The following is a 14587-nucleotide window of genomic DNA, read 5'->3' as shown; positions in this document are numbered from 1 at the left end:
AGTGCGGATGCACCTGCCTAGTTACGGGACTGGTATGGCCTATATGTGATTGGTAGTTACATTTTAATATGAATGGTTTGTCAAATTGTTGTTCAAATGATAAAACATAGCAAAAGAAATAATTTTGTAATATACAGTATGTTGTTTTAAACTTTCTTTAAGAACTTCTTTAGAGTTAAGACAAAAACTGCCTTCGTTTACCCTAGGTTAATCGAGATTCTACTGTGATATAAAATAGGAACGTCTTTACAGGATGAACGTTTTAGATTCCTCCCCCAAATTATGCATAGCTAAGAAAATTTAAATGGAAAACGTTAAGACCAGAACGGTATCTTTGGTCTCTGGTGTTTGTTTCCACCGAATGACGTCCCATTACGTCATTATTAAATTAATAATTATTTATCTTTGTCATCAATGCGTAACTGATGTCCCACTTTATTGATGTTTCCATTTTACCGTGTCGTCATAATTATCACAAAATGAGGAATTTCCTTCGTTAGCAATTTTATATGGCAAAAAATTTCTTAAATTGGCTGGTTAATTGCTAGAAATGGCAATATATTATTATTATTGCATATCAAAAATAATTTTCTTTTAGAACTGGCAATGGTGACTATCAGATTATAGCAGTTTAAATGTAGAAATGCACATTTTTGCTTTAGTATTAATATCAGGCGTGGCTGCCTGAGTCGACCGGGCTGCCACGGCTGAAAAGGAAATAAAGGAAATAAGTCAAATTTTATAAAATTAAATTTATTTTTTTGGTAAATAAAATATCGGAGGCGGAACGATGGGTGTGGCAGTTTCTTCCGGGTGGTCATCGTTGTCGCGGAGAGAAGAGAGAGGAGATTCTTTCGGTCCATCTGTCGATGGGTTTCCATATTGCCAGAGGCAGGAGCAGCAGCAGGCAGGTCAGGCCCAATCCCAAGTAAAAGTACAGCTGCTTGAGTCGAGACGGCAACCACAGCACTGAATAATATAATGCTCCGTTTGGATCTGTGAGAAAAATATCGGATCGTTGGCACTGTCTTCTACCCATATATCTACTTATGAAAAGATTGAGCCGTTAACTTCTGCCTCGCTTGTCGGCATTAGATTCGGATGCCGATGGCACCTGCAACAAAGAAGGCCACAGGGAAAACTTTGATAAAACAATTAGTCCGAACAATGTCCTTCAAATTGGTGCCATCCCAGAAGTTAACGACCCTATCGGAATAAAATGGATGTTTGTCAGCACGCTCGATACGTACGTATACAGCACTGTTCAAAAGTATGGATAACCCAATAGTTTTATGTAAGTTCAATAATTTTGTAAAGAAAGCAGTATTTTAATCTTTGTTACTCCCATTCAATAACATTGTTAAGCTACTGTCGTAACATTCATTTGCACCGACATCGGCCCGGTTGCATTGGTACAATTGCCAATTCCATCAGATCGTATTATTTGCACTAACCTATAAAAGTCTTGCACTTGATAATGAATCATTGTTTATTCTCAAGCTTGTTGAAAAATGCCAAAAAATATGTGAACTAACACTGTGAATGAAAAGAACTGTCATGATATTAGCTTACATTGGAAAGGTTATTTGGCTACCATAATTTCCAGAATTATTGGATGTACGAATAATCTCGGCAAAGGAAAAGCAATATGATTAAAAAAAACCCCACAGTGAAAGACCAAGGGTGTTATAAAAAATCTATTCAAAAAAGAATGTCATAAAAACCAGGTTTTCAACCTCAGACAAAATGAAAAACGAAGAGTTTTAACAGGTGTTTATCAAAGTGCCATCACTGTTCTGCATATACTCTGCACACTGGGGATTAAGAGTCCACACAGGAAAAAATTATTAACTGAAAAAATTAAAAAGAACATTATGAATGGGCAAAGAAGCACAGTGACTAGATTTTACACAAATGGTACTAAAGTAATATTCTCTGATGAATTATACAACAGACCTTCTTTTGTCAGGACTTATAAGGAAACTTTCTGAGCAGTGTGCATCAATGCAACTGCTAAGCATCTTGAATCTATCATGATAACAAGCTATATCTCATTTAAAGGTTGTAGACAACAGTATTTAGTCAGATATGTGATAAATGCGGCTCGGTATGAAGATCGGGTAGTGATGACTGCAAAAGAACACCAAGAATTGGGAATGATTGTTCCAGCAACTCGACACCTTGTCATACAGCCAAAAAATAAACCATCATATTTTTTTTAAAGGTATCCTAGATCAAAATAGGAATTAAAGGAAGTCCTTATCGGTATTTGATCCCATGAAATGGCATCGATGTTATCTCTCCTTAATCGAGTCTGTGCCAAAGTCAAGCTATCCTCAAAGTCAGAGTAAAACCTATACAGAACCAAAATCTCATTTATTGCTTGTACTTTTATTACACTATTTTTGTTTGAAATAAATAATTCATACTGTAATTGTAAAAATAAAAGTTGTTTTTCCATTATTCTTGATACTTTTTGCTATTATCTAATACATGGACAGAGGAATCTAAAATCCTGTTTACTGTACATTCAATATATCAAATTTGGTCCAAAAAGTCCTGTTTATAGAGGTCCATTATTTTAATTAGGAACTGCAATACTTTCGAAAACATTGAGCCTATTTTATACTTTTGAACAGTATTGTATCTTATGCATGTTACTCACTAACCCAATAAAAATTGATATCTTTTGTTATATCGTTACAAAAATATCCACCGATCATTTTACAAGTAATAATCAGCAGTGGAATGTTAGGAGGGGAAAAAAAATCATCCTTCTGATCAGTAATGTCGGTTCCCCACTTGACAGAAATTATGCCAGAAATTGTATGAAAGTTGACACCGATTCTTGCTTTGTTTTGTTAAATTATGGCAATGCAACACTTGGGTGATCTGCCTAGGAGGGATGCCTTCCAGGAGGTCTTTTCAAGGGTAACTGGCCCCTATTCAGATGCTACAGACGTGAAGAAATCTGGAAAACTCCATGCGGCCAGCCCTCCCGGCCAGGCGCAAACCCTTGACCGAACTCCCAGTGTTCAGGGAACAAAACTGCTTGACCACTGGTGGGCCCACTGATTCTTGCACAATCAAGGAAACATTAGCTGGAATAAACAGTATGCTCCTGACTTAAGATAATTTTACATAGAACAGCAATTTACAAAAATCATGATAATCATTTTTAATTTGTCACACTTGCATCAAAAACATGTCAACTTTTGTTGACATTGACAAAGAGATCAGAATTTGTCCAGCTCCCTCATTCTTGCTTATATCAAAACTAATTGAATGTAATTATGGTGATAAACAACAACAGTATAGCCTCATCAAGAAATAAAAATTAATCTCGATTATCCGCTCGATCGTTAGTCATTCAAATTGTCACAGAATCACAGCCGTTATTAAATAAGAAACCAACTAAAGACGAGGATAAATCAACCAAAATATTCTAACTGCATCCTCTTTGTAAAAATCTTTCAGAATATAAACACAGTACACTGCAGTGAAAATTATGGATGAAGTAAGAGAAATCATGAAATGGAATTGTAAATTTATTATTTCTCTTATTAAAATATAAACAGAATTTTATTTTTCCTACTTGCATTAATTGGGACTTGTTACGTTTGTAGTATGGAAGAAAAACTTCTAGGTTGTTTCTGTTTTCCTTTCATTACGCCCAAATGCATTTTGAACATTGTATCCACTGAATAGGAACAAATAAAGGTAAAATTTGGTACAATATTTATTACAAGCTAAAATACATAAAATATATTTTAATGATATGTTAATACAGTAATCATATAAACTTTTGCTACTTACATATTATTATATGAGCAGTAATACCACACAAATTGATTTTCCACTTTTTTGACTAAAGCTAAATTAATATGTAAATTTAACTTATTTACAGAAATTTTTCTTTTTATTCTTTTTGTCACAATATTCTTGTGTTTAATTTTCAAATTAAACATATTTCATCAAAACAAGGAGTTTAATTTATATATTTCTTGCAGGTATTTTAACTAAAAGCAAACAAGGTTAAGAAAATGATACATTAAGAGTACATTAAATTAAAAATTTAAAAAGCTTATTAATCATGAAACTACTACTCTTCGAAAGATAATCCTGTTTACATTTTTAAAAATTAACAATTAGGTTGTCCTTTACAAAATTATTCTATTTTTCAATAGAAATAAGATGACACATTCGACCTTCGGTCTTATAAATGTCGATTCTACGTAACACCGGTTGTGGTTCCCCCTAAATATACGAAGCTTTTCGACAATTCACGTGCGATTTTTCCACGATTATCATTTATAACATTATTAATAAGATTACTTACTATTTTAACTTGTTTGAATAATTGACATTTAAATAAATTGTTTTTTAAGGATTTTAACTGTACTCAATTTAATTTTGCAACCTTCTCTTGCCACTGCAGAGTGCGCACAATTTTTTGGATAGATTTAATATGTTCATTGATTTCTGATTTTTAATTTTCTTTTAGTTTCACATATATAAATGTTAGGAGGTTGATTACAACTATAGCTAAATGCATAAACTACACTTGCAGTCCCCATAATTTTATTTAATTCTTTAATTTATTTTTGGAGCTGTATCATCTTTCCTATTTGATTTGTTCATTCGGCTATTAAACCAATACCGTTCTTCGGCAATATTATTATTCTTTTGAATATATTTTTTTTATAAGCAAGTTTAACAAGTCTTTGATTTATTATTTTTATTTCTATAAATTTAAAAACTGGATTAATAGACTCTGTGGGATATTATTTAAAAGAAAATTATTTATAATAGCTACAATTTCCTTTTATTCCTGTTCAATTAACATCTACAATTTTTAATATGTGGTTCTCTTTGTTCTCTTACAAATTTTTTTTTCTATGTACCGTACAGTACATATTGAAAATGTTTCCTAATAAATTTACTGGTACTTCAGGTAAATAATTTATTATGTTTGGAACCCCTAAATTTTTCAAAAATTAATTTTTTTTTGCCTGTTTGCCTCGAAATTTTTCTTCTTTTAATTCAAACTTTACTTCATTATCAATAGCATTTACTGAATTTAATATATTGCTGCTTTATTTGTTAACTTATCATATAATAACAGTCATCTACATATTTAAAAAAATATATAAGTCCAGTAGGGTTTTGACATCTTTTTTTGTCTTTGGACATCATGACTAACTCTGCCAGTTTTGGACCTATGCACGAACCCATAGAGATTCCATTGACTTTTTTATAATACAGGTATACCTCGACTTACGTCGGTAATTGGTTCCAGGAGAGGCGACGTAAGTCGTAGTTTTGACTTACGTCGTAACTAAACGCCAATAACGAGCACTTAAAGACCGCTAAATAAGACGACAACACAGAAACACGGATGTTTTCATGGTTTGTTCCCTAGGATTTATGATGATTATATTAACATTTACTGTAAATGTACATATTTTAATATGATTTTATGTGCTTTCAACGCTTTTCTAGTGATATTACAACTTCAATGTTTGTGGCGGACGGATTTAAAGTCGAATAAAATGACTTAAACTTGATTTTTATTTTTCCACATACTTTTTTGACAAATGACGTAAAATTGGGAACGACGTAACTCGAGAGGGACATAAGTCGAGGTATACCTGTAAACTGTTTTATATTGGAAATAATTATTATTTAACACAAATAACAATATAACTATAATCCCCTTTGGACATTTTAATTCTATGGGGATTCTATCATTTTCTTTGTAACACTTGGGTACGTATTTTTTATATCTAACAAAGCATTTATTGATTTTGATTAATTCAAATATTTTTTTAAATCTTGAAAAAATTGATCAGTGTTATTAATGCTATACTCAGAATTTTTAATATAGTAATTTATCTTTTAGAAATTTTTCTAAACCATAAAATACATAATTTTTAATATCGACTAGTCCTATATTTTACAGGGTTCTTGTGTTTTTTTATTCTTAGATATTTTTGGAGTTCTATCATAGTTATCAAATACCATTTATATTTCTGTATCATCTCTATTCATTTAAATTCCTTGTCTTGGTGAAACATGTTTAATTTTCAAATTAAACATAAGAATATTGTGACAAAAACAATAAAATGTAAGAAATTTTTTTTCTATATCACCAAATACGATAATTGATTATAATTATTTGTGAATAAGTTAAATTTACATATTAATTTAGCTTTAGTCAAAAACAATGGAAAATCAATTTGTGTGGTATTACTGCCTGTATAATAATATATAAATAGCAAAAGTTTATATGATTACTGTATTAACATATCATTAATATATATTTTATATATTAACACACTAAAAACCTTTTTTATATCCCGGTACGATATAAAAAAGGTTTTTAGTGTGTTGATTTATCCTTCCCAGGGATTGTGTGGGAAGTTGTTTTATAGTTTATATATTTTAATTTGTAAATATTGTACCAAATTTTACCTTTATTTGTTCCTACTCAGTGGATACAATGTTCAAAATACATTTGGAAGTAATGAAAGGAAAACAGAAACAACCTAGAAGTTTTTCTTCCATACTACAAACATAATAAGTCCTGATTAGTGGAAATGGCCAGGTAGGGGGGAAAAAGGATTAAGGACAATAAGCTATTTTAGAAATAAACAGAATTGTTTTATGCACCTTTCATCAAATGAAAACAATGAATAGCAAAATGTTCCCTTTTTTTGAATGAAAAGTTTCACTAAGCAGGACAAACTCACCATCTTTTCTTTTACTTGCATGTAACATCAGTTATGTTTAAATTGTTAGCAATAATGAAATAGTTATTGCACAGATTGCCATATCAGTAACCTGTTTTGTCATTATAATACTGAATACTGTGATAGTAAACTTATATTTTACCTCTGTTTTTCTCTTGAAAATCTCATCATGTATTTTTCTTGGGCAAATTCCTGTTGCAAGCTATGTGAAACCATCTTAATTAAGAAGTGACAGGGTCCATCTTACCAAGCATGTGGAAAAGGATCCTTGGCTTTTCATACCTTTCCAAACTAATGAGATCAGTTCATGTGTTGTCATGTATGAAAAACAAGTTTACTGTTTGTATTGCAATTGTACAACTGGTTTCATCAACTTTAGTTAAAATATCACTCAATGCACTATTTACTATCAACTCGTTTAAATTAGCATTTTATTACGACGTTCCATTTCACCAACATTCTTTAATTTAATGAGCAGTTTCTTAACAGTTCACTGTTGTGTCAGAAAACACAACTGGTTTCATAAAAATTTCCTCGTAGTTGTTTGATGTTAAATTCTTTTTTAATTACTCTAACATGTACTGTACAATCATAACTAAATCAAAATTGGAGTGAATAACTTCAAATCATACAAATGTAGAAAAAGTATTTTTATTGAATTGATTCAAAAATAAAAAAGCATAGTTGAAAATATATGAAACTGATGGTATTACAATTAAACAAGAAAAAAACAAAATGAGAAAAACTTGTACTTGATCTTAACTCAAATGCATGTGTTGTTTAAAAGAATAATGAAATGATCACCATCCAAAAACTAAAAATTGCTCTATCTGAACAGTAAATAATTTTTTTACAATTCTACATTCTCAACACACCTGATATATAATAGCTTTGCATTTAAACTCTCCATAATCCATCATCTTATTTTAACTTAATGAGTCATTAGAAACTTCAATGTTCCAAAGTCAGACTTAAAATAAAACTTTAAAGCTTCAGTAGCACTAATGAGGTTTGACAAAACACTTTTGGCTGTTAGGCACAATGGTGGCCAAGTGGACAAAACTGCCGAACACTGGTGGTCTGTTGTGGGTTGGCACTCAACCAACAGTCAGGCCAAGTGGATTTTTCTAGGTTTTCTTTGCATGTCTAGTACCTAAATATGAGCCAGTTTCTCATAGAGAATTCCAGAAGGCATATCATTGAGAGATCATTCATGTATTGCATTGCCTTTTCCCACTGATCCTATCTTTTTAGCTGTTAAACAGGTTTAATACATCTGTTAAATTTTAATAAAGATTGGTAAAGGTCCAAAATGCATTTTGGCATGGAAAAATAACTAGAAAAAAAAGGTTGTATTTATAAGCCAAAAGAACTGAGATTATTAATGTTGTAATTTTATAACTGTCATTTTAATCGACGTTGATAAAAAAGATTGGTAAAACTGACCAATAATTTGTATATTTTTTGACTTATTGTACAGCTTAGAAGGATGCTAAATTCATGCTGTGTTTTTAGATATGCAAACTGTAGTATAAAGGCTTTGTATAAAGAGAAAGGAATATCTTTTCATTTATTTTGCCATTGTAATTCAAAATTAATGTAAATATTATTTCATAACTTGAAAGAACTGTTTTAAATAGAAAAAAATTAAGACAAAATACTTGCATTTTTCAGAACATTTCAAGAGTGACTGCTTCATATACCAAAATTTTACCAATAATTTTACTTTTTTTTACTTTAATTTTAACAACAATAGATAAATTTGCCCGATTGAACCTTTGAAAAAGCAAACATTACTAACAAATTATTCTTTATATATCATATCAATTCTATACTCAAAATAAAGATGTGCTTTGTAGTTAACTATTTTGGATATTTTTTTGACAGTTATCAATGATTTTTGTAATACCAAACTTATTTTAATATAAAAGACTATTGGCAACAGAATATACAACTGTAGATTCTTATCAACACAAGTAGCTTGTTTTCACCAGAATACGTGAAGCTTCAAAATCTGATGAATTGACCTCGTTAAATTCTTTGCCTATTTCGTTTGATGCACTTTTTCTCACAGAGTATGGACTTTTAAATATTTCTGCCATTTTCTTAGGTGCAAACTATTTATTTCCTTTGTGACATCTTTAAGAATTTTATAGATTTTTAAATCTGGACTTTCTTTTAACTGTGAGTCAGCAGAAGTGCATAATTGCAATCAAGCCATTTTGCCTAACAAACTTTATTTCAAATAAAACAGACAGTCGCAATTAAAAGAATCGTTGGAACTTTTGTAACGATAATTATTAATCCTTTAAAAAATTAAAATATATTTACATAAAATGGCCATTCCGTATCCCATTTTTTCTGTACCCATACGGTACGAACAGGTTGGAACTAGTATTTCGTGCGTGCAGTCGTTAGTTAAATTAATTCTTTCTAAAGTACCTCGTTCGTTGAATGTTGGAATTGTAGACACACTCGCCTGCGTATATCTATCTGACACGATATGCATAGACTAAAATTAAAAAAGTTCAATGTTAATATTTTTGATAAATATAATGAAAATTTCAAATGTTGTTTATATATGTTTAACATATCAATGCTAATAAGAAATTGTATGATAATTTGCTATATGGTTTTCTTTTTAAGAATGAAAGTATTTTCAGTGCCATTGTAATGTCTTTTCCATCTTTATTAATACTAAAACAAACTGAAAACAAATGTACCAATCACACTATACCTTACTTTTCCAGTTCTAGTGTAATCGCAACAAATATTTTCGACTCCATTCAGAGTTCTGCCTCGGGTTAAAAAATGGGGTGTCAGGATATTGGGATCAGGCTAAATTATTAAAAAAGGTGTTTGACATTAACAAGTTATGATCAGTGGAAGCTTTTGAAATATTCCAAGCATCTAAAATGCATTAATTTAAAGGAGAAAGAAACATTATCCAAAGCATTTCAGTCTCTAGTTGATAACGAGGCAAGATAACAGCATAGGCTTGACTTAAAATCTTTCGTTAGTAATGTGTAATTATTTTATTTTAATTTATTTTAATGTTTTCATTTTAAAAATATATAAATTGTTTTTTTTTTTTCGAATTTTGTAAATTTAAAAATAGCAGTTATAGTTATACCATTAGAACTCTATTCTTTTCTTTAATTTGAATTTTAATATATTTTTAACCTTAGGCAAACCTCTGAATGAGGTTGAAATTGTTTGTTTTGATTAAACTAGTGCTTGAAAAGTATGTAAGGTGTAGTGTGATTTGGAATATTTGTTTCCAGTTTTTCTACAAGTGCTTTCTGCACTATGGCCATACTAGCCAAATGTAATTAATACTAGTTGTTAATTCTGATAGTTTTTATTAGCACCAAACAAAACTTCTTTAGTCTGTAAGAAGATTGGGTAAAAATATATATATATATATATATATATATATATATATGAATGAATATTAATTTTTTATGGAAAATACAGTTTAATATCTTTCTCTCTTTGAATTCATTGAAAGTGTTTGAAAGTGTAAATTTTTTTCTGATTAATGACATCTTTTCTATATTTGAGTATTCCTAATTTTTATAATCTGACATTTAAATTATACTAAGTTAAATTATAACTATTTGATAATCTACTTACTGTATATTTCTTTCAAATTATGTTTTATTCTCCAGATTATGCAAAAAATAATTTTATAAATTTAGTTATGACTTCTGCCATCCAAACAGAAGAGATATTACATTAAGCAGCTTAATATAATAAGTTGCAAGGAGACAAGAAGTTAGGAAAACATAAAAAAATTAATAATTTACTTGGCAAAAATTATTTAATGATACTATGAATTGCATTGGCAAAATATGCAAATCACAGTATCATAAACATTAATCTGTGGTAGTTCAGATACCACAGATTGATGTGCATACATGTTTTATATATCTAGACCAGGAATTCCCAACTTGTGTTCCACAGAACCCTAAGGTTCTGTAAGGAACTGAGTCCGAACGTTATTTTTATTTTATTATTATTTCCGTTTTATTATCTTTTGTTTGGGGTTTATGTTTATTTAGGACGAAGGTTCCCCACCACTCTCTTGTTAGTAATGAAAAATGAAGATAAAACAACTCACGGAGAAATAAGCGCCGTAGGAAAAATCTTGCGCACTTGCGCTGCCCGGCGGAAGTAACAGTCCGCAGAAAAAAAAAATGGAGGGGGGAGTCCCCACAATCACTAGTAGAGAAATACTTAATAAACCGTCTTAAACATCCCAGAAAATTATGATAAATATTTTGTAAACGGTTTATAAGCTTTGTCGGAAACTTAAAGCTGCCAGAACAGAAAGTTAATGTTAGCAACTAAGTATGTAAATAAGAGGAGTAACCCAGCTCAAGTGTGACGTCACCTCACAGTATAAAACCCGTACATTAACCGAAGGAGAGGTGATTTCCAAACCGAGGTGAATTCCAAATCGAGGCGACTGTGAGAGCGAGGTAGATTCGAAAGCGAAGTATTTTCTGATAGAAGTCCAGATTGATAATTGGACGATCCAAGGTGTTAAAGAGGAGTTCGATTGACGATTTGACGATATCGAAAGGATTGAGGAAATAGTTTCTTCGTATAGTGAGGTGACGGATAGACGTTTAATTAGTAAGAGATTTTGTTCATAGTTGCTAAGTATTTGATTTGTCGAATTTCAAAGGGGAATTAATATTAAGTTAAGCTAAATAGCTGAGTTTATTGTCGGGTTGACTTGTTGAATTTCGTTAATAAATTTTGTTTGAAGTATTGACATTTGTACGTAGTACGTTCTAGTTATTAATTAAATATATTTGAACTTTTGATTTGACTTGGTATTTATCGTTATTACTACTAATTTTTCGGTGCACGCTTAAAAGCCCAGGCCTGGCAAACTAATCTCGAATCCGCGTAAAGTACCCGTTAGGTTAACGGAAGTTTTACCGACCGTAATTATAGTCGATTTCCTAAGCTACTAAAAAAATAGTACTTTACAGTTCTACCAATAAAATCTGTTGAGTGATGTATGTGCCAATGAAGATTTGGGATGTTAGGCATAATTGTTCTAATCTGAGATAGAGTCTTCTTATGACATCCTGTACATGTGCTAGAGTTATAGCTTCATAAATAGTGGGGACCAATTTTATCGGTAATGGAACAAACTGAAATCATAATATAATGTTTGACAAAATAATGAAAACCATAAATTTACATAAAAACTTAACCTAATGCTAGAAAATCAATAAAAAAAATAAACTTAAAAGTATCCAACATATAAATAATAATAGTCATTAAATATGCTTTAGATTCAATAGGCTTCCGTTGCAGATATCAATGAATTAATGACAGGAGTGGCCAGATGCCCAGTGGTATTATACTGTACAGTACATACTATGATACTAGTGATGAGACACACATGTGAAACAAGTGTTATGTTAATGTACACTGTACCAAGTGAACAATTTAGTGAAAGATTATTAAAGTTTTGCACTGCAATTGTTTTGTGATATTTTAAGTATTTTTCATATAAAAATATAGTGGGAATTGAATAATTTATAGTGCTTTTATAGTATTGTGTATATCCCAAATTAAAAAATCATGGAGCGTTGGAAGAGAGAAGAATTTTGAAGAAAAATATAGCAAATATTTCAAATGTTTCTAGTGATGATGAAACTGAAAAGGCAAATACAAACAAAGGTAGAAATCTAGAAACTAGCACTGTTTAAAATATTAGAAGAAAATAGTTTAACCCTTCACAGTAATGACCAGTTTATCTATAATCTTTAAAAACTGTCATGGTTCCACATTTTTTTAGTACGGTGAAAAGGGTTCTGCAATAAAAATAAGCTGGAAACCATTGATCTAGACCAGTGGTTCTTAACCTGGGGTGCATGCCCCCTCAGGGGTGTGAGAGAAATTTCAAAAATAAAAAAAATAATAGCTAATGCACGTATGGAAATGGAATTTGAAAAACTAGACTTAGAACAGTTCTGGTGTAAACAGTTAGAAGCTTATCCACAACTGGCAAAAGCAGCACTAGAGACAGTTTTACCATTTGCCACCACCTACCATTGTAAAATGGGATTTCAGCACTTTTGGACATCAAAACAAAAGCCAGAAATTGCTTAAATATATCTGATGACTTACGCGTGGCTCTTTCAAAAAAAAGAACCTCGTTTTAATAGAATTATTATGAATAAACAACAACAACAACCTAGCCATTAAAATTTAAATATTGCTTTTTATGTTATATAGTAATATATATTGTAAATAAACACGGCATTTGTTTATGCAATAAATGTTTTTTCTTAAATAAAAAATATACACACATTTTTTAAGGGGGTGCAAGAGCTTATTTTCATATTCAAGGGGGTGCTAACCACTAAAAAGGTTAAGAACCGCCGATTTAGACAAACATGGATAAATATCAAATATTGGTTAGAGAAATGCTTTATATGTTATATAAAATGATAGTTTCTAAGTATTGATTATCTCACTTTAATTGTAAAAATTTGAAATTATATAATAAAGTTTAAGTATACAGAGTCATTCAAAATGATTGTATGAAACTTTACCAATGAATTTCCCACCACAAAATGCAACAAAAAAGCATGTAATACTCTGCATTTTTGAGACATTAGACTGCATAGATCCCATCAATTCCATACCCACATGCCTTAACATAGAAACAATAAAAAATATTTGAAAAAATTTTAAAGAAATGCTTTTTATTCACATAAATGCACCAAACTTTTACAGTATTCTCAGTATTATGCAACCAAAAATGTCAGGCACTCATGTTTAGAAGTATTCTTAGTTACATCTTCTATCAATTTTTATGGGCTTTCCATGAGTGCCTCACACTTTTTGGTTGGATAATACTGTGAATGCCAGAAAAAATTTTCATTTTTACTTTTTAGTGCATTTATGTGAATAAAAAGAATTTATTTAGAAATTTTTAAAAATATATTTTTCATTTTCTACTTTTTAGTTATATATATATATAACAGTGAATTATTGAAATTCTTGGTTTAACATTTAATTTAACATATATTATTCTCTGTGAGATTTGCTAATCTTTTACTGAAATAGTTTGCAAACTAAAAAATGTCTTGTCATTGGGAATACATATGTATGCAAAATTTTAATGCGATTGATAATCTGGAAGTGGGTGAAAATTGAATTACAAGATATATAATGCCGCAGTTCACTTTTCCCAACTGTCAAGTTCCATGGCTTAGTGGTTAGAATCTCTGCCTATGAATCAGGTCTCCAGTTCAAACCTGTTCAGTGGAGAAATTAGTTTTTTTTATGTGTACATTCTCAAAGGTTTGAGAACACATGTTAATTCACTGTCATTTACATATTTTGACAATGCTCTCATGCTATAAAACTGCAAGCTCTCGTGTTAAGGGGCAGTTTTCGTCTTGTACTGCAGGCCGCAGTGTTTGTATGCTCTATGGGTAAATAAACAGCCCTTTGTGTTTACCAAAGACTTGTTACTATGATTCGCTGTTCATCTACATGACAATATAAATAAAAGCAGTAGTTTTTGAGTTAATAGACTATTAAGAATATATACTATATTTATGCATCAATAGTAAATATCACTATTAATCATTTTTTATCTATGAAAATAATTTAACCTATTTAATTAAAATAGTTAAAATATTCTAACAGATAATTTATTTTATAAACAAACAACAAAAACCCTTTAAGACTCAGTTTTTTTATTTAAACTTCTAATGTTTTCCTATTTTAGAGAACCTTAACCAAGGTTATAAAATAGGTTTCGTTCATTATAAATTGGAATTATTCAATTCTTC

At 30.3% G+C, this 14587-nt stretch overlaps 1 protein-coding gene across 2 annotated transcripts in view; it reads right to left on the bottom strand.

The window, feature by feature from the left end:
* Positions 1-732: 732 nt before the first annotated feature.
* Positions 733-14587, bottom strand: part of Mppe (Metallophosphoesterase) — a 65454-nt gene continuing 51599 nt past the window's right edge. For both annotated transcript variants that reach the window (XM_067285361.1, XM_067285362.1), the window contains 2 exons: positions 9084-9264; positions 733-996 (listed from right to left, as the gene is read on the bottom strand). In XM_067285361.1, coding sequence (XP_067141462.1) covers positions 818-996; positions 9084-9264 — 360 coding nt within the window. In that variant the 3' untranslated portion in view covers positions 733-817. The remainder of the gene's footprint in view (positions 997-9083; positions 9265-14587) is intronic.

This window comes from Centruroides vittatus, unplaced genomic scaffold (genome assembly GCF_030686945.1).
Source record: "Centruroides vittatus isolate TY-2023 unplaced genomic scaffold, ASM3068694v2 scaffold_2520, whole genome shotgun sequence".
In the NCBI taxonomy this organism is placed as follows: domain Eukaryota; kingdom Metazoa; phylum Arthropoda; class Arachnida; order Scorpiones; family Buthidae; genus Centruroides; species Centruroides vittatus.
The sequence above is the reverse complement of the archived record's forward strand: the minus strand, read 5'-3'. Positions and strand labels throughout refer to the sequence as shown.